The sequence below is a fragment of the Octopus sinensis genome, linkage group LG1 (genome assembly GCF_006345805.1).
Source record: "Octopus sinensis linkage group LG1, ASM634580v1, whole genome shotgun sequence".
Taxonomy (NCBI): domain Eukaryota; kingdom Metazoa; phylum Mollusca; class Cephalopoda; order Octopoda; family Octopodidae; genus Octopus; species Octopus sinensis.
In genome coordinates this window covers 89552686-89574350 of record NC_042997.1, presented here as the reverse complement: position 1 = coordinate 89574350, position 21665 = coordinate 89552686, and the positions used below count along the sequence as shown (strand labels likewise).

Here is a 21665-nt window from a genome sequence, read left to right as displayed (position 1 = left end):
GTGAAATTAATGTAAAAGGGGCTGAGCACTCCACAGACATGTGTACCCTTAACATAGTTCTCAGAGAGATTCAACATGAAACTGAATGTGACATGGTTGGCCATTTGAAGTAAACTACTACTCATCTTTACCAGCTGACTGGATTGGAGCAATGTAAAATAAAGTGTCTTACTCAAGGACACAATGCACCACCAGGTATTGAGCTTACGATGTTATGATTATGAGCTGAATACTTTAATCACTGAGCCACAGTGATTCTCACACAGTTGATACCATTATTAACTCTTCCTTAACCTCCTATACAAAGCCAGACACTCGGTGTGAAACATATACTACTCTTGAACAAAAACCTTTTGAACATATTTTACCCTTTAGCATTCAGATTATTCTGTCAAATGTAATGCTTATTCATTCATATTGTTTTGTATTAGTTATATATTATCTTATCTCGTGACTACAAGATTTTGATGATGTGATTGCTTATTTTTGAAATGACATTGTAAAGGTAGGTGTGAGAGGCCAGATCTGGCCAGTTTTAACATAAAATAGGTTGAAATTTTGAGGTCAATATGGCCAGTTTAAACACTAAAGATTAAATAAAATCTTTTTAGACACCTCTAATGAGAACATGGCAGCTTAATTATTTTCAGCAGTCACTATATTATCATCAGCATTTTAGCCATCCATTTTTTTCCTATATATCATGGTCTACTATTTATTATATTGCTACTATAAGGCTCAACATTTCCTATGGCCTAGTTTCATAATTTCTTTGCACATGTTACCCAATCTTCTTTTGCTGTAGATACCCTGCATGATAGATTTTCACTTATTCTTCATCATCCATTCATATCACTTCCCCATACATAAACAACCATCTCTCCTTATACATTGAGGGACATTTTTAATGCCCATATTCTCTTTCAACTGATTTGTTTTAGTTTGCATCGTTCACTTATTTCAGTCATTAGACTGTGGGACATGCAGATGCATACATACATACATACATACATACATACATACATACATACATACATACATACATACATACATACATACATACATACATACATACATACATACATACTACATACATACATACATACATACATACATACATACATACATACATACATACATACATACATACATACATACATACATACATACATACATACATACATACATACATACATACATACATACATGCATGCATGACTGAAGCAAGTAAAAGAATATATTTTCAATGGATTTCTTTCAGTTTCCATCTACCAAACCCACTTACTAGTGGCCTGAAGATGTAGTAGAAGATACTCACCCAAGGTGCCATACAGTGGGACTGTACCTTGAACCATGTGGTTAAGAAGCAAACTTCTTACCACTCAGCCAATTTTTCCAAACAAGTTAACATGACACACTAACAGATCCTGCTTACTTTATTTCTCTTCTATGTTCAATACCCATAATCTCACTATAATGTTCTGTCACACATTTTAAGCATGCTTCATGCAGTTTGTCTTTTGCATCATCATTATCATCATCATCATCATCATCATCATCATCATCATCATCATCATTGTCATCATCATTGTCACTGCCACGACCACCATCACCATCATAGTCATCATCATCATCAGCAACAGCATCATTGTTGGCATTATTTTCAACATCCTCTTTGTTGTTGCCATCACCATCACTACAACCACCACCACCATCACCATCATAGTTGTTGTCTTCCTCCTCATCATCATCATTGCTATTATCATAATTATCATAACCATTGCCTTAGCTATCGACCACTGCCATCATCATCATTGCTACTACAGATTGCACAACCAATAATTAATGTCTCCTCTAATTACGTCTGTATAAGAGATAAAAGGCTGCTGATCAGTGGTTGAAAAGTGGAAGAGTGTTTATGAATTTTTCCATTAGATCACTGGTTTTATTTTTTTTTTTTTTTATGCAATTGTAAAAGTTGTTCCCAACTTTGTTTTAAAAGATGAATTTCATTGGTTGAAAATTTATCAATATTCTAATGAAGATGATAATTGACTTTTGTTCCTGTAGCCGTCCTTTGAGATGCCTGAAAATACTGTCATACAAAAGACATACAGTGTTCAAGTGGTATTCCTCTCAGAAGAAGAAGATAGTAATACAATGTCACCTGAAGACCAGAATCAAAAATTGGTCATGGAAAAGGAATTCAGTTTGAATGAATTCAAAAGAATAAGCAGAGCCAACGTTTGTATCATCATCATCATCATCATCATCATCATTATCATTATTATTATTATTATTATTATTATTATTATTATTATTATTATATATTTCACTTCTCAGACTTCTTGATTTCACTTGCTTTGGCTATTTCTGTAAGAGCAGACAACAACTTGTTGTCAAGGGTCTTACAGGGTCTTCTTCCATGATACCTAACACTCAAGTACCTGTCTCAAAATCTTCACTGTCCCTAATAAAGCAGTTTTCTGAGCATGTTCTACCCTCATGTCAATCCCAATTTCTACAACAGATTTCTCAAACCTGGTTGTTAATGCTACTAATGCTCCTACAACTAGTGGGATGATGATAGTAACTTTCTTCATTGGCCACATTCATATGATCACATCTTTTAGTGGCTCATACTTCTCAGTCTTTTCCAGTTCTTTATCATCCACTCATACATCCCCAGGTATGGCAATATCTATAATTTTTGTTTCCTTTATCATTTTATCAACTACAACAATGTCTGGTCATCTCTCATTATTATTATTGTTATTATCAAAGTGGTGAGCTAGCAGAACCAATAGCATGCTGGACAAAATGTTTAGCAGTATTCATCCATCTTTACATTCTGAGTTCAAATTCCACTGAGGTCAACTTTGCCTTTCATCCTTTTGGGAGTTGATAAAATAAGTACCAATCAAATACTAGGGCTGATGTAATCGAATTCCCCTCAAAAACTGCTGGCCCTATGCCAAAATTATTATTATTATTATTATTATTATTATTATTATTATTCAGTCTTATTTTTATCGTGCTTTCACTGCACTACCAAGTGCAGCACTGAGTGCCTTGGGTATGTGCTGTAGTTTGTTGTGATACTCTTATTGTTAATGTATTGGAAGTGTCTTACATAGGATGTGTGTGGTGCTTAGTAGTGCTATTTTCTGTATGTTATATATACTTATTAGTCCTGGTATTTTTGTTATGTATTTGTCTGAATATTTTTTATCATACCTAATGCATCTACTATGATAAGAATTGTTTCTGCTTTTAGACTCCATATTTGAGTTACCTCTATTTCCAGGTCTTTGTATTTTGATAGTTTCTCCATTACTTTTAGAGAAATTATTATTGTTATTATTATTATTAAAATTTTGCCATGGTTGACTTTGCCTTTCATCTTTTTGGGGTTGATAAAATAAGTACCAGTTGATTACTGGGGTTGATGTAAATGACTTACCCCTTCCCCCAAATTTCAGGCCTTGTGCCTATAGCAGAAAGGATTATTATTATTAGAATTATTAGCATGCTGGGTGAAATGGTTAGCAGTATTTCATCCATCTTTATATTATGAGTTCAAATTCTGCCAGGGTTGACTTTGCCTTTCATCCTTCCAAGGTCAATAAAATAAGTACCAGTTGAACACTGGGGTCAATTTAATTGACTTAGCCCCTCCTCCAAACTGCTGGTCTTGTGCCAAAATTTGAAACCATTATTATTGTTGTTGTTGTTGTTGTTGTTATTATGGTGGCAAGCTTGATAAAATGCCTAGTAATATTTCACCTGTTGCTATGTTCTGAGTTCAAATTCTGCCGAGATCAACTTTACCTTTCATCCTTTTGGGGTCAGTAAAATAAGTACCAACGAAACACTGGGATCAATGTAATTGACTTACCTCCTCCTCCAAGTTTCGGGCTTTGTGCCTATAGTAGAAAGGATTATTATTATTATTATTATTCAGTAGTTTTATTTTTATAGCGTGCTTTCACTTCACTACCGAGCGCAGCTCTGTGTGCCTTGGGTATGTGCTGTGATTTGTTGTGATGCTCTGATGGTTATTGTATGGAAAGTGTTCTGCGTAGGATGTGTGCAGTGCCTAGTAGTGCAATTTTCTGTATGTTATATATGTTTGTAAGTCCTGGTGTTTTTGTTATGTATTTGTCTGAATATTTTTTTATCATGCCTAATGCACCTACTATGATAGGAATTGTTTCTGTTTTCAGATTCCACATTCTAGTTACCTCTATTTCCAGGTCTTTGTATTTTGATAGTTTCTCCATTTCTTTTAGAGACACGTTGTCATCAGCCGGTATTGATACATCAATTAGAAAGCATTTTTTTTCTTCATGATCTCTGACAACTATATCTGGTCTGTTGGCCCTAATTTCTCTATCTGTGTGTATCGGTATATCCCAGAGTATGGTTGCTTTCTCGTTTTCTGTGACCTTTTCTGGTGTGTGCCTATACCATCTTTTTTCTGTTGTTATTCCATAATGTTGGCATAGCTTCCAATGTATGTAGGTTCCAACTCTGTCATGTCTGTGAATATATTCCTTCTTAGCCAGGACTGGGCAGCTAGAGATAATATGATTTATTGTTTCTTGTCCATCTCCACATATTCTGCAGTTACTTGTAATATTTCTTTTCATTACATGTTTTTGGTAATTTCTGGTGGGGAGGCTTTGGTCTTGTGCTGCAATTAAAAATCCCTCTGTTTCTGCTTTGAGTCCTGAACTCCTTAACCATTGCTGGGATTTTTCTTTGTCTATTTCTTTTGCGTTTAGTTTAGTCCAGTATTTACCATGAAGGGGCTTTTCTTGCCATCGTTTTATCATGGTTCGTTGCTGTTCTATTTTTAGTTTGGATTTCATTTGTTTTATAGCTTTTGTTGTTTCTTCATCTTCTTCTTCTTCATGTTTATTATTATTATTATTATTATTATTATTATGGTAGCAAGCTGGCAGAATCATTAGCACACTAGATGAAAAGCTTAGCAGTGTTTCGCTCATCACTGCGTTCTGAGTTCAAATTCCACCAAGGTCAACTTTCCCTTTCATCCTTTCAGAGTTGATAAATTAAGTACCAGTTGCATACTGGGACCAAAATTTCAGGTTTTGTGCCTATAGTAGAAAGGATTATTGTTGTTGTTGTTGTTGTTGTTGTTGTTATTTAAGAAGGTAACAATCTGGTAGAATTATTAGAGTATCAGAAAAAATGCTTTACAGCATTTCTTCCATTTCGTTACATTCTGAATTCAAATTCCGCTCAGATAAACTTTATCTTTCATCCCTTTCGGGGCTGATGAAATAAGTACTAGTTGAGAACTGAGGAAAATATAATTGGCTAATCCCCTCCTCCAAAATTTCAGGCCTTGTGCTTATAGTAGAAAGAATTACTTAACCTGTGGATATTATAAAGCATTACTGCTATTTGAAAATGGTGGAGATCATTAGTTAACCAAGAGCTATGCCTAGGCTTAGCTTTAGGTGCTCATACACCCAGTGCTGGTACCATAGATGTGGGAAGGGGTGGTACTATCATCAAAATATGATAAATTTCATTATTTATGAGCCTATAGATCTCCTGGGCCTAGTTATTTTGGCAATTATCCGAGGTCAGATCAATTTGGTTTATGTTGTCCAGTGAGTGGTATTTTTGATAGGCCTCTTTCACTTTCCATCCACCAAATCCACCTGGGGCTATAATGGTTTCAAATTTTGGTGGGGGATGGGCTTAGGACTAGCAGTTTTTGTGGAAAGAGAGGGAAGTCAATTACGTCAACCACAGTACTTGACTGGTACTTATTTTATTGAGCTCCCTAGAAGGATGAAAAGCAAATTTGACACTGAATATAAAGATGGACAAAATGCTATTTTGTCCTACTTGTGAATAGTTCTTGTAAGTTACATTTTCTTCACCTTTCTTTGTTGTTGTTCTACTCAATACTCCTGTTATTTTTATTTACTGAATATATCTCAGATATATTACAACTTTTTCTGCAACTATAATATATTGTAGTGTATATTCTTCTTTTTTACACTTAAATATAATGTTACCCCACCCAAGTTTTTATTCTGATGTTTTGTATCAAATTTCTCATGTTATAAATGAGTAAATATGGTATATCAACCTAAACTTTTATTATGAATTTTGCTTAAAACTTTACTTTTTTTCTCAACTGTTAAAGATAACCAAATCAAAGCTGGATTTCAGAACTTACCTTGAGAAGATGCAAGCCAGATTTTCTAATGGTATTATTTCATTACAACTTAATAATTTCTAGTGTAGGTACAAGGCCAGAAATTTCAAGAGGTGAGGGATAGTCAATTAAATTGATCTGAGTACTTTACTGGTGCTTTATTTTATCAATCCTGAAGGATGACAAGGCCAGAAATTTCAAGAGGTGAGGGATAGTCAATTAAATTGATCTGAGTACTTTACTGGTACCTTATTTTATCAATCCTGAAGGATGACAAAATTAACCTTAGTGGGGTTTGAACCGAAAGCCCCCCCCCCAAATCCTACTGTGGTCAACTTTGCCTTTCTTACTTCCAGTCAAGTCCTGCACATGATGGTGTTGATAAACTTCCTCCGTCAAAATTGCTGATCTTGAGTCTGAATTAGAAAACTATTTTAGTATGGCCTGTTGAACAACAGCAACAACAACAGCAGTAACCACCAGATTATCTATATAGATATATTTTAAAGCACTCGTGATGGTACTATGTAAACTGCATTGGTGATGGTACCATGAAAAAATCACAAGTGATGGTGTCACATAAAAAGCACTGGTGATTGTGCCATGTAAAAAGCATTGTTGATGGTTCAGTGTAAAAATCAATGGTGATGGTGTCACATAAAAAGCACTGGTGATGGTGACATGTAAAAAGCATTGTTGATGGTGCTATGTAAAAAGCACTGGTGATAGTATTACATAAAAATCAGTGTTGGTACCATATAAAAAGCACCCAGTATACTCTGTAAAATAGTTGGTGTTAGGAAGGACATTCAGGTGCAGAAATCATGTCAGAACAGACAATAGAGCCTGATGTGTCCCCTGGACTTACTAGCTCCAGTCAAACCGTCCGCTCCATACCAGCATGGAAAACAGATATTAAATGATAACGACACTGTTGCTGATGGTGGTAGTGGTGGTGGTGGCGGTGATAATGCTGGTGATGATGATGATGATGATGAAATATTTAAAACTAATATGTTGGTTTCAAATTCTAGCACAAGACCAGTAGTTTCAGGGGAGGGAGTAAGTCGATTATTTCAACCTCAGTATTCAATGGGGACTTATTTTATCAACCCCAAAAGGATGAAAAGCAAAGTCGACCCTGACAGCATTCAAACTCAGAATGTAAAGGCAGACAAAATGCCACTAAGCATTTTACTCGACATGCTAACAATTCTGCCAGCTTGCTACCTTATTTAACCCTTTAGTATTTAAAACCAGCCATATCCGACCCAAATGTTTTTTTACTGTTTTATAGGAGTGGCTGTGTGGTAAGTAGCTTGTTTACCAACCACATGGTTCCGGGTTCAGTCCCACTGCGCGGCACCCTGGGCAAGTGTCTTCTACTATAGCCTCGGGCCGACCAAAGCCTTGTGAGTGGATTTGGTAGACGGAAACTGAAAGAAGCCTGTCGTATATATGTATATATGTATATGTATATGTGTGTTTGTGTCTCTGTGTTTGTCCCCGTAGCATTGCTTGACAACTGATGCTGGTGTGTTTATGTCCCCGTCACTTAGCGGTTCGGCAAAAGAGACCGATAGAATAAGTACTGGGCTTACAAAGAATAAGTCCCGGGGTCGAGTTGCTCGATTAAAGGCGGTGCTCCAGCATGGCCACAGTCAAATGACTGAAACAAGTAAAAGAGTAAAGAGTATTCAAACCATCCAAATGCGGCCTCTCACACCTACTACCCAATAATGTCATTCTGAAAATAAGCCATCACATCGTTGAAATCTGAAAGCTACAAGATAATGCATGTGTAATTCAAAATAATGTGAATATATAAGCATTACATTTGATAGAATAATCTGAATGCTAAAGGGTTAAAGCTAATATATTGAATTGAAGTAGATTATCTACTTTTGGAGAAGTTGTGCAAATACTGTGTGTATTTCGATACATGATATTATAGGATAATTTGGGCCCAAAAATATTAAAATGTGTATTGTACATGGGATAATATTATTTATGAACTTTTATGGTATTCCAGAAATTGAACAATTTTATTATGTTTATATATTTGTTTTGCAAGATTCCTGATGTGAAATTGTGTTGAAGAGGTCACAGAATATGTTACAGAAGATTTCAGACAAAGGACACTAAAATAAGAGTAATAATAAAGCTGGAGTGAAGAATGAGTGAGTATATTGTGTGTGGTTATTTGGCAAAGAAAAAAATGACCTTCCCCAAATATAACAATCATCATCTTTTAGAGCAGACATTAAATGATGATGATGATGATTGTTATATTTGGGGAAGATATATATTTTTTTTTTTTGCCAAATAACCACATGCACTATATGCTCACTTGTTCTTCATTTCAGCTTTATTATTATTATTATTTTAGTGTCCTTTGTCTGAAATCAACACCTCCTGTGACCTCTTCAGTTCTCCATCCTACGTGTCTCCTCCTGTTCTAAACAGAACAGGAGAAGGTTAAACGCTGTTTTTTTCTTTTGTGGAACCAGCACTATGACAGTAAACAGGGATTACATTCTTTACATTTATTTTGTTGACAAGTATATATGTCAACAGGTTTGAAATTATTAGGATGTGTGTGTGTGTTTGTGTGTGTGTGTGTGTGTGTGTGTGTGTGTGTGTGTGTGTGTAATATATATATGTGTATATATAGTTTAATCCAGAGAATGGACTAAACAGAACAGGAGGAAACACATAGTAAGGAGAGTTACTGAAGAGGTCACAAGATATGTGATGAAAGATTTCAGGCAAAGGATACTAAAATAATAATAATAATAGTTTTGGCAAATTTTTGCATAAGGCCAGCAATCTCAGTGGAGGGGCTATTGATTACATCAACCCCAGTGTTCAACTGGAACTTATTTTATCAACCCCAAAAGGATAAAAGGCAAAGTTGACCTCAGCAGAATTTAATCTCAAAATGTAAAGATAGACAAAATGCTGCTAAGTATTTTTCCTAATGTGCTAACGATACTGCCAGCTTGCCGTCTTGAAAATAAAAATAATAATAAAGTGATGTAGTGCATGTGTTTATATGGCGAAAAAAGAAAAAAGAAATGATCATCCCCAAATATAACAAGAACAAGTTTATATTTTGATAAACTTCAAAAAATTTGATCATTGCATGGCAAGGTCATTGCTCTGTAAATAAAATGTGTCACCTGTTAAACAAAACATAACTTTTTGTTTGTTACTATAAGGTTGAATGATTTTTTCATTCAAGGCAGATGTTTAGTCCTGTCAGTTTATAATTTTTTTTTTTTTTCATCAGTTTTGTTAACTTTCTTCTCTTCTTTCCAGCCACTGACATTCAAAGCCACAAACATTCACTCCTTTCAAGTACTGATACATCACCAATGAAAACTATCACGTTATGCACTGAGTCACTACCTTGGACAGAGAATGAAATCATTTTTAACTGGGAAGCCCAGCAGAAGTACAATGACCTTCTCCTGCTACGTGATTATTTGTACCGGGATATTGAAATCAGTGTTATAGAAAGAAAGGTAAGAAGGGATTATGGAGAGAAAGACAAAGAGAAAAAAAGTGATTTGGGCCTCTCTACATTGACTCATCATTTTTACATTAGCATTCCACGCTTGCATTAGCTTCCCATGCTGGTATGACCAGAAGACCATGTCTTCCGCCAACTCTCTCAGATTTGATGCATGGTTTCTATGACTGGCTGCCCTTGCTAATGCCAGCCACTTGATAGAATGTACTAAGCACATTTTTTCTTTTGTGGAACCAGCACTGTGTCAGTAAACATTCATTACATTTATTTTATCAACAAGCATGTATGTTAATAGGCTCAAAATTATTAGGACATGTGTGTGTTTATGTGTATGTGTGTGTGTATTATATACATGTGTGTGTGTGTGTAAAGACAGAGAGAAAGAGAGAGTATACAAAGAGTTTTCATCAATTTACTTAATGTAATAGGTATGTACTATGAGTGCTGAGTTTGGTTTACCACTAAAACTCCAGCTTGAACTGCAACTGAAAAGTGCAATGCTGAAAATGCCCATCAAAGGTGGCTGGAAGTGGTTTCTCCTTGAGCAGGCAGATATAGATTAAAATAGAAAATGAAAAAGCAAAACATTTGGCATCACTCAAAAAGCATTTAATTTAAATAGAGAATAGAAACATCTTTTTATCATAACTACTTTGCACTATGTTTCTATTCACTGCTTAAATTAAATGATTTTTGAGCGATGTCAAACATTTTGCCTTTTCATTTTCTATTTTATCTATATACATGCATGCATACATATATACATACACACACATACACACAAACACACACACATACATACACACAAACACACACACATACATACACTTTACATATACATATATATATATATATATTGATAGAAATGGTAAGACAGCGAAAGAATGAAAGAGACCTCGATATTATGTAAATAGAGGAATTTATCTGTAAATATAATATGTGACAATTATTCAGTAGCCATGATAAAACTCCAAGTTTCAGTTGTCGGGGCAGAAACACATGTGCTGGAAAAGAACTATAAGTATGTGTTTCTGCCCCGACATCCGAAACTTGGAGTTTTATCATGGCTACCGAATAATTGTCACATATTATATATACAGATATATATATATATATGTATATCCCCTCTCTCTCTTTCGGAGTGGCACTGAGCAGCTATACGCACACATACACACACGGCAGTAACTTCCGCCTGCCGAATTCAATCACAAAGCTCCGATCGGCTTGGGGCTATAGTAGAAGACACCTGCCCAAAGTACCACGCAGTGGGACTGAACCCGAAACCATGTAGTTAGGAAGCAAGCTCCCTAACCACACAGCCATCTCACAACACATGTGCTTTTCTCCAGAATAGTTGTTCCTTCCTCCTTTTCCTCCTCTCTGGACCTTTTCCTCTTTCTGATAAAGAGCCTTGCTCAAAACATTTCCACTCCTATTTTTCCATCTAAAACTTTCACTGAGCATCAGTCTAATATATTCATTGTGTATGTCTAATTGACTTTTGTTGTTTTTCCTGGGTTTTTTTTAACTTTTGATTTGCTTTTAAAATACATACATACATACATGTATACGCACATACATATATAAATTTTATATATATATTATTTAATAAGCACAATATATGTTTTTATGTGCTACTATTAGTTTCATGTGCTGAGAACATGCCAAACAGTGTTTTATAACAAGTCTGGTGTGCTAGCACAATCATCAGACACTGCCCACATGGCATAATAAACTAAAAATAGGACAAGAGAAAAAGCAAGAAAAGGTATGAAGGAAGTATATATAAAAGGTTGAAGGTTGAAAAAGCAGAAAACAAAAAAGAAATCAGAAAGCAGCAAAAGTGGGTACAAGGGTTATTTCCCTCAGATTGTAAATAATATGCCTATGGTACAGTTATTCAATCCAGTGATAGAGGCACTTTGCAGTTTGTCAACAGGAACTTAGTCATATGCTTGCAACTGCTGAAACTTTTCAATCTAGAATTCAGCAGTGAGTTAAAATTCTTAGATCTGAAAAGGATTTGAGTTATTTCAGCTATGCACAGCTTACATTTTTTGATCTGTTAACATATGGTGTAGATACTTTGACTATTTTCCACTTTATCATGTGTGGTGTTGCATTCGATTTCAAACCTCATATGTGGCTAGTGAAGTTAGTAACTTTACTTTTGTCCCTGTGCTGGAAGGAAGATATGTGATGAGCATAGTGATTTTTGAATTCTCTTTCACAAAGTCTTATATAGTTCTTATTGGTTGTATAATTATCTAGCATTTCTGTAACTTCTGCCTCATATATGACAGACTTCGCTGGTCGAGTGGACAGGTTCCTGGGTCTTGACAGTTAACACTGGCAGTGGGCTCTTGGTGTTGGTCTCATGTAATGATACTCTTCATACTGAGGCAGCAGGTATATGATATTTTCATTGAGTGCCTGTTAAATATTTTCCTGTACCTGCAGACCTTGAAGACATCCTGGCATAATCTGACCACACAGTTGTTCTGCTTGTTAATGACTGGATCAACTGTGAAGGTTTTTTAATCAAAAAAAATGAGAATTCGATTGCCATGACACTTCAAGCCATTGAGAAGGTGATGATAGTGCTCCCAATGTTGTTCTTACATACGGTCAGTAAGTAGAGGCTTTTCCACGCACCTCAAGCTCTTGCCATCCTCCTCCTTGATGGCCTTGGGCACTGTGACCACCAAGATGTTGCTGTTCTTTGTAAACACAGTCATTTTGGAGCTTCGGATCACTTTTGAAGGTCTTTCTCACTGCCAAACGGTTGACAATCTGAGGTCTGCCTGATCGAAGTCAATCTTTGAGGTCTTTCCCATTCTTGAGCCTCTCTGCAACTTTGTGGACAGTGATCCAATTGACACTGAGCCGCTTGGCAATGTCAAACTTATTGTGGCCTGCGGCAGGAGAGCAGAAAACTCGATTCTTTTCCCTTCCATCTTGATACACCTGCACACAATGGAAAAGACGTTTTAATGACGTGCTGGAAAACAACTGTAAGTATGTTTGATAGCACTTTTTCTATCACACATGTAAACCTCTCAAAAGACCCAAAACCGAGTGTAGCAGGATTTTTGCAAAGCCCAGTATATTTATAAATATATATATATATATATAAATATATATATGTGCAGGTGGCACGTAAAAAACACCCACTACACTCGCGGAGTGGTTGGCGTTAGGAAGGGCATCCAGCCGTAGAAACACTGCCAGATCTGACTGGGCCTGACGAAGCCTTCCAGCTTCACAGACCCCAGTTGACCATCCAACCCATGCTAGCATGGAAAGCGGATGCTAAATGATGATGATGATGATGATGATGATATATATATATATATATATATACATACATATATATATATACATATATATATATATATAATATATATATATATATATATATATATATATATATATATATATACATATACATATATATATACACACATATATATATATATATATATATATATATATACATATATATATATGTATGTATGTATGTGTACCACACATTCTTCTCTCAGTTTCAGTCTGCCAAATACCCTTGCAAGGGTTTTCTCAGTGTGGAACTAAAGATATTTGATGCATGTGCATGTGTGCAATTGTGTGTGTGTGTGTGTGCGTGTGTGCATGTGTGTGTGTGTGTGTGTGTGTGTGTGTGTGTGTTTTAAGAAAATATAAATTGCCTGAAATCAGTGGCTAGAAGAAATGTAGGATGATTACATATTTCTGGCTTTGTGTTTTTTTTATCAAAAATTTGATTCCTAAATAGAAGGGTGAAGTAAACATAATGAATAGATCAATATTAGATTGCCAAAAAAAATAAAACTTTTAATCGTTAAGGTAATAAAACATAGAACAATAAACATATGTGATCTGTATTTTTCTGTGGAAACTACCTGGTTTGAAGAATCATGGTCCATAAACCACAAGCTTAGATTTCAAACCTGGTTATAATTTCTGTCTTACACACACATAAAGGTGCAGGCATGACTGTGTGGCTAAGGAGTTTGCTTTCCAACCACATGATTGTGGGTTCAATCCTACTGCATGATACCTTGAGCACATCTGAGAGAATTTGGTAAACTGAAACTGAAAGGGACACATCAGACAGAAAAGGGAGAGAGAATGTGAGATATCAGATTTATCTATTTCTCTGTAGACTGAAAATATTATGAACAACCTTAATCAATTTTTAAGCTTAAATGGCATCTCATCAGAGGTGTCTCCATCATTTGATCAATATCAGGGAAACAAGTAACCAATTCGCTTATATACACATCAAATATAGTAACTCCAGAGAAGTGGAATAACTAATTTGCATATCTTAAATGTTTGATACTTTATTTAATGTGTATGTGTTTGTGTCTTTTTGCCTTGGCATTGCATGATGGTCATACAAACTGTGTCATTCAAATCCAAACTTCTGTTATGATAAAGAACACAGAATTCTGTTTGAGATTTTTGATAAAGAAATATTTATTTTTATCATAAACAAAAAAAAATGATGTCTTTACTATGAATAACAAACACCAAGAAAGTTCAAACGTTATTATTCCTGGACCAGATATCATAGTAATTGTTGTCATGAGTTTCTTGATGTTAGCTGCTCATTGTTTATTGCTGTTGTCATCCATTCACTGTTTTTATGTTGTGACAACGCTTTGGACAGCTGCTGGTCCTGCTACTGTCTGCAGACTGCCATCTTCAATATCTGGCCTGATTTCTGTTGTCTGTCAATAGTGGTTAAAATGTGCTGAATATATAGTGGTGGTCTTCATCAGAAAAAGCACACCAAAGTTGAAATTGTTGTTAGATCTGGTTCCACATGAAGTCTTGAATGGTCAGATTTTTTTTATATTTGTAATATTTTAGCAAATCACAATTGTATTCTTGAGTTGTTATTTTTTTTCTGCATTGTATGTAGAGATCCAGTTTTGACTACTAAGTATTCCTGCTACACTTGCATGAAAATATGCTTGGTCATAAGGAAAAATTACCTTGCATGAAAACATGAAGGTTAGCAACAAGAATGGCATTTAGCCATAGAAAATATGCCTCAACAATTCTATTTGACCCATACAAGCATAGAGAACTAGATGTTAAAACAATGATGCTGATGATGAAATGATGATGACAATGGGGATAATGACATGTAACTGATATATATTAATTGTCAATCTGAGTGTTATGTTTATCAAGAGATTGTTAATCAACAATTGTGATCACTCTAGTTGATAGGACATGAAATTATTGAAGAATCTGATGATGATAAGAATGTTTCTAATAAAGACAAAAAGAAAGGACGGAAACTTGACAAAAAACCTGATAAAGGAAAGGTTTGTATTCATAGGATTTATTTACTTTAAGACATGTGTACTGTGATGAGTCTGATTTAAGATGTGTTTCTGAAATATGCTAAACATGATACACATCATAAATATTAATAGTAAGCTTTCACATATGTGTGAGGCATATCCAGTGTGACTCCTATGTTTTAATATATATCAGAGATAGCACATGGACATTTGGTGTTGTATATGTTTAATGTGACAAATGTTTTGACCCTCTGGAATCTCCTCCCTGCTCATGTCTTTCCTATTGGCATTGACTTGCAACAGTTTAAATACAACATTAACAACATCAATCTTAGCTGTTTCACAGAGCTTACCAAAGCCATGAACTTTGCCTTTTCCTCAAGACCCAGCATGTAAAAAGAAAAAATACATGACACCTATGTTTTAAGATATACCAGATGGGATTCTATGATCATTATGGTTTTAGCACACTCTAATCTTTCATTATATAACACAAGATCACCTCCTCCAATGCCCTCTCCCTTTTCAAAATTCCTTGTCTTGCAAGTTACTTGGTGACCCAGCCAGGGCATCCATCTGTAAAAAACATGACCTCGCCTGTACTAATGCCACATAAAAAACACTCAGTTCATTCTGTAGAATGGTTGGTGTTAGGAAGGGCATCTAGCCATAAAAACACTGCCAAAACAGACACAGTAGCCTGGAGTAATGTTCTACATGGCCATCTCCTATCAAACCATCCAATTATTCCCAAATTTTGAGGAATGGGAACCACATCTTAGTCACTATTGTTCCTAGGTATACTCTGACATGGAGTAGTAGCACCTGTCAGGGTCCCAGCTATAGGTTAATTAGCATATTAGGGCTTGCTACTGATGCATGTGAAGACCAGATCCTTCACAGTTCAATGGAGGGGAAGGTGTCTGCAGCAATGCACTGTGGATTGCAGAGAGCAAGATGATGCAAATAAAAGATTTTGGTCATCCACTGCATCCATTTCCACCCCTAGTTATCTCGAACTAGTCTTGTCACTAGATTGAAGTTGGTCAAAGATAAAAAAAGGGAAGCTGATGGTGCACAACTCTTCTTCTCTTTAAACAAAGTTATCACATATGTTATTACTCTTTCTTAAGGGTCATTTAATGGTCTTCATCACTTTGACAGACGAACATGTATTTATAAATGTATATTGTTCATCCCTTCTCTGCCAACAGAAAATGAGGAAATCTGGCAGAATGGATTTTATAAAATGGTTGCCACCAGAAGATACAAGTCTAGCCAAATTCTATCTCAATATAGAATCCTTTATCAAAGGAAACCATAACATCAGCACTAGATTTTCCTATGAAATTTCAGATACCTTTGAATTTAATACAGGCACCGATCGTTCCAAGGTCAGTATTTTTACCTAAATGAGTAATTGAAATATTTTTAGTTTTCAAATTTCTGTCGTACATGTATATATGTATGCCTTTGTGTCTCCTTGATTTGACATCATTTGATAATTGTAATTGATTTGTTTCCAGTCTTCTGTGAAAACATAATACAGTCAAGGAAAAATATTTTCTTACTTAGAAAAACAGGTGATGGTTGGTAACAGGAAGGGCATCTGGTTATATAAAATCTGCCTCAGTGAATTCTATTTAACCCATACAAGCATGGAATAATGGATGTTATGATGATGATGATGCTATTGATCTGCTACTGCTGCTGTTATTGATAGTAGTAGAAATGGTGGTGTTATTATTGATGTACTTAGTGAGTGATTGGTATGGTCGAATGATGGATTAGATGCTTTGAGAACATTGGTTTGGCAGAATTATTAAAGTGTCTGACAAAATGCCTTGCAGTATTTCTTCTGACCTACATTTTGAGCTCAGATCCTCCTGAAGCCAGCTTGGTCCTTCATCTTTACAGGACCAATAAAATAAAGTACCCTCACTTCAAAATTGCTGACCTTATACCTAAATTATTATCATTATTAATGCTAGAAACAAGGCAGGCAGCTGGTGGAATCATAAACATGCTGGATGAAATGCTTTGTGGGATTTCATCAACCTTTAGGTTCTGAGTTCAAATTCTGCCAAGGTTGACTTTGCCATTTTTCCTTCTGAGGCCAATAGAATAAGTTCCTGTTGAATACTGGGATCAATGTAATCAACTTACCTCTCCTCCTAAATTACTGGCCTTGTGACAGAATTTGAAATCATTATTAATGCTAGAAACAATTATTATTTCTAAAAATGTCAAAAACAATTGTCATTGTTGTTGTTTAGTCCATAGTAAGTTCTGATAAACCATGTACATCTGTCCCTGATATTTTTTTGTATGTTTGGGACTGTATTGTTAAATGTGTGTTCTCTTTTTTTAAGATGGTAGGATGTGATTCAAGCAGGTTAAACAACTATTTAGATAATAAGTCAAGTGCATGGTGAACAGCAAGAATTAGAATGATGACATATGTATTAAGCATGTATACAGTAGTTTTGGGTGAAGAGGCACAATAAGATCAAAACACTGGGTGCCTCAAAATCCCCTTGCCCAAATGAATCAAATGTGTTATGAACATACATTTATCTTAAAGAAGTTGTTCTTCAATGATTAAATACTACAGCAATTAGTATATTTATGCGTGAATCTGTCAGAACATCAAAAATGAATATGTATGTCATCATATATACATAAGTGTGTATGTATACATACATATATATATATATATATATATATATATATATATATATATATATATATATATATATATATATATATATATATATATGTATATATATGTATGTGTATATATGTGTGTGTATATATATATATTTTATATCATCATCATCATCATCAACATCATCATTTAATGTCTGTTGTTCATATTGGCATGGGTTGGATGGTTTGACCAGAGCTGGCAAGCTAGGGAGTTGCACCAGACTCCAGTCTGATTTGGCATTGTTTCTACAGGTGGATGACCTTCCTAATGCCAACCACTTTACAGAGTGTGGTGGGTCCTTTTACGTGGTACTGCATGGGTGCTTTTACCAGGCACCACACCAGCATTTTTATGTGGCACTACACAGTGCTTTTATATATATATGTATATGCATGTGTGTGTGTGTGTGTGTGTGTGTGTGTGTAGTAATTACTTGTGAAGGCTGGTTTCTAGGGTTACCCTCGGTTTCTCGCCATAAAGAGTACCTTTATGGTGTATCTTCAGACCCTAAGACCTGTTGGCCTATGGCCTCTTTAAAATATGGAGGGGGAAACGATATAGTCTTAGGGCTTGAAGATATACCATAAAGATACCCTTTATGATGAGAAACTCATGGTAGCCCTAGAAACTGGCCTTCACCAGTAATTAATATAGACTGCTCTACTTCTTAGAATGTGTTTCTTCTCCAAATTTATGTTTCTCTAAAAAACGATTTTATATATATATATGAGAACATTATTGACTGCACATACTCAATGAATGTGTTTCATTTGTTTGCCTGTTTGTTGTGGTACAGCACTTGGGGGAAGACTTTCTCATAATATTATGAGGGAGTTATCTCCCAAGCACTAGACTGCAGAAAACCTGCAAACAAACAAAACACATACATCAAGTATGTGTGGTCAATAATGTTTACAACACTAGTGCTGGTTTCAATTTGTTATTGAATATGAGAACATTTTTTGCACAAATAAGCAAACATTGAAGCACTGAGTAAGTTGAAAATATTCTTGAGAAATGAAGGAAATCTTGACCCAAGAAAAATGTTGGGGTGCTTCACCTGGTTTTCTAAAAATAATATATTTTTACAGCTATTCTCCTGCATTTAAGATTTCCTTCATTTTAAAATAAATATATTTATGTATTTGCATATATATTTAACTATGAAGCACATTTGTCATGTAATCTAGATATTAAGTTAAAAAAGAAACTAAAATATTTTGACATTAAGTAAAAATTCTTAAGGTTTCTATCTTTAATATTTGCCAACAGATTTATAAGAAGGAGGATAAACTGAAGAGACCTCTTTCAAGAGCCTCACAGGTTTCTTTGAAAAGTATGTATGTTTGTTTGCTTTGTTCTCTTAATATCTGAGTAAAATAATCCTTTAGCAGTCCAGATTAACCATTATGCAAAATAAGGATGTATGCTTGTGAGTAAGAATGAAGCATTTGTCATATAGAATTGGGATAGTAGTGCTTGCTTATTACTTTCTGTTTTCAGCTACTGTCCTCTGCTAGCTTTCTTTGTTGGAATGAAAAAAAAAGGATCCATATGTGTAAATCTCAACCTGCTGGTACATAGCTCCTCTACCACCAAGAGTTCAGTGATGTCTTCTTTTAACCACATGTAGTAAACTGGATATCTTCCTGTAAACAGTGCTAGATCTCAGAGCAGCAGCAAACCAGAAAGAATAGGTCCACAGGTCCAAAAGTGAGTGAACATGCTTTGGCATGTCCCGGCCATAGTTAATAAGAATAGACAGGGCTCAGCCATGAATGTTAGCCCATAGTCACGCTGGACAAAAATGGCTGACCAACTTGCTAGAGATAGTAACCAAATCTTCTTTACTTCAAACTCTACCATTAAAAAAAATAAGGAAAATATACATTAGTAAATGCAGTCTTGGATGCTTATCTGAATTAAAGACAAAATGGATATAGCTGGAATGCCTTTGGTTATAGGTCTGCTCAATCAGACCACAAACAAATCAGAGTATACACATTCACATAAACCTATGTAAAGGTCAAACTAACAGTGCTACAATGTTCATGTAGGCAATTCTTGCCCATTAAACCAAGTATGCAGCCATAAAGTTGATTGGGTATAAAACTGAAGTGATCTCATCCATGCCACATCAACTGAGTGGAAACACTGAATAGATTTTTGTGAAAATCATTTTTGGGAGGTAGGGGGAAAAGAGTTTCAGATAATTCACACACCTTGACTTTGCTTCCTTGTACCTTTCAGAATAATGGATATTTTTTAATGAAATTTTCTACAAATATCTTTCAGATTATGTAGATTACAATTATTTCAGTATTTAATGCAAATATGATATGATATGTGAGTGTACATAAACACACATACGTACATACACACACACATATATAGATATAGATATGTATACACACACACACATACATACATACATATACTCCCCCCACACACACACAGACACACATACGTGCAAGTGTGTGTGTGTATGTATTTATTTATACATATATGTATAGAGAGAGTGGTGGAGCATACACACATTCAGAAGACTGATTTGTCACTTTAATTAAACAGATAAAAATGCTGGTGCATTAAAGAAGAAAGGGAAACCAGCCAAAGAATCTCCTGAAGATATGATGCCGACAGCCTTGGAGTTTGATTTTACTATAAGACTGCATGACTGGACATCAACTGAAGACTGTATTACAGACGCATCTGAATAAAATATAATACCAAAATTAACACTCTATCTTCACTGTATTGATCTCTTTTATTAATATTGTTTAATTTGTGTTGAAAAGGAAGTTGTTTTAGTTTGTAAAAGTATGATGGTGGCGTGGATGAAGTGTTGGATATATTTTCCAGTGAATGGGATCAGATTGAACCAAGACATGCTTCTCTAAATTTTTTCATGTCAATGACAAAGGCTGTATGCGGTTGAGAGCCATGCAAGAAACAGTAGCCAAATTTCCTTGAAATCAAACTCTATTCTCTCAAACTAAGAAGCACACACCAAATAATCTAGTCCTAAATAACTGTAAAGAATGGGCTGGTCATAACTGGACAGCTTTTCATCAGAGATCCAATTAGTTAAGGTTCACTCAAACCTAAACAATGATAACAATAACTGCAACACTATTTGTCTCAAGAGTGATGGAATTTGTGCAAATTTCCATTATTATATCATTATTATACTAAAGGTGGCAAGCTGGTAGAATTGTTAGCACACCAGGCTAAATGCTTAGCAACACTTCACCTGAATCATACATGCTGAGTATAAATTCTATCGAGGTCAAATTTGCCTTTCATCCTTTTGGGGTCAATAAAATATGTACCAGTTGAGCAAGGGGTCGATGTAATTGACTTACCCCACTCAGCTGAAATGATTGGCCTTGGATCAAAATTTGAAGCCAATATCATTATTATATTATTTAGTAAAGCATCAGGCCAGATTGGCAGACTCACTAGTGTTATAATTTCTATATAAAACGTCTAATAGTTATTTTAAAACATCCAACAATGTTAGATTCAATTAGAAGGTGTTGAGCAATTAGAATTGTTAGCATGCTGGACAAAATGCTTAGCAGCCTTTCTTCTGGTTTTACTTTCTGAGTTCAAATTCCACTTTGCCTTTCATCTTTTCAGGGTCATTAAAATAAAGTACTAGTCAAGTACTAGTGTTGATGGTAATGACTGTATGTTTCCATTCAAAATTACCAGCCTTTTGCCTAAATTAGAAACAATTATGCAATTTAATTCTTGTTATTATTTAATCCCAGGTCAGTCCTGATCAAGCAGACTTAAGGTCAAAAGCAGTCCAGCCATGACCATTCTCTTGTTTTCTTGAAACATGGTGTATCTAGGGACAATATTATCTAATGT

General features: G+C 35.1%; 1 protein-coding gene and 1 long non-coding RNA gene across 11 annotated transcripts in view; one reads left to right on the top strand and one right to left on the bottom strand.

The window, feature by feature from the left end:
* Window positions 1-20532, top strand: part of LOC115217291 (leucine-rich repeat-containing protein 43-like) — a 79711-nt gene extending 59179 nt beyond the window's left edge. For 3 of the 10 annotated variants that reach the window (XM_036502695.1, XM_036502697.1, XM_036502692.1), the window contains 7 exons: window positions 2071-2244; window positions 6191-6254; window positions 9524-9729; window positions 14993-15097; window positions 16291-16470; window positions 19056-19122; window positions 20355-20532. In XM_036502695.1, coding sequence (XP_036358588.1) covers window positions 2071-2244; window positions 6191-6254; window positions 9524-9729; window positions 14993-15097; window positions 16291-16470; window positions 19056-19122; window positions 20355-20506 — 948 coding nt within the window. In that variant the 3' untranslated portion in view covers window positions 20507-20532. The remainder of the gene's footprint in view (window positions 1-2070; window positions 2245-6190; window positions 6255-9523; window positions 9730-14992; window positions 15098-16290; window positions 16471-19055; window positions 19123-20354) is intronic. The other 7 variants (XM_029786973.2, XM_036502694.1, XM_036502693.1 and 4 more) reach the window with 7 other exon arrangements.
* On the bottom strand, window positions 8-21044 carry LOC118763343. The gene is made up of 3 exons (XR_004999097.1): window positions 21033-21044; window positions 15430-15441; window positions 8-241 (listed from the first exon to the last, which is right to left on the bottom strand). It is a non-coding gene; the product is annotated as an uncharacterized LOC118763343 (long non-coding RNA).
* Window positions 21045-21665: the final 621 nt, after the last annotated feature.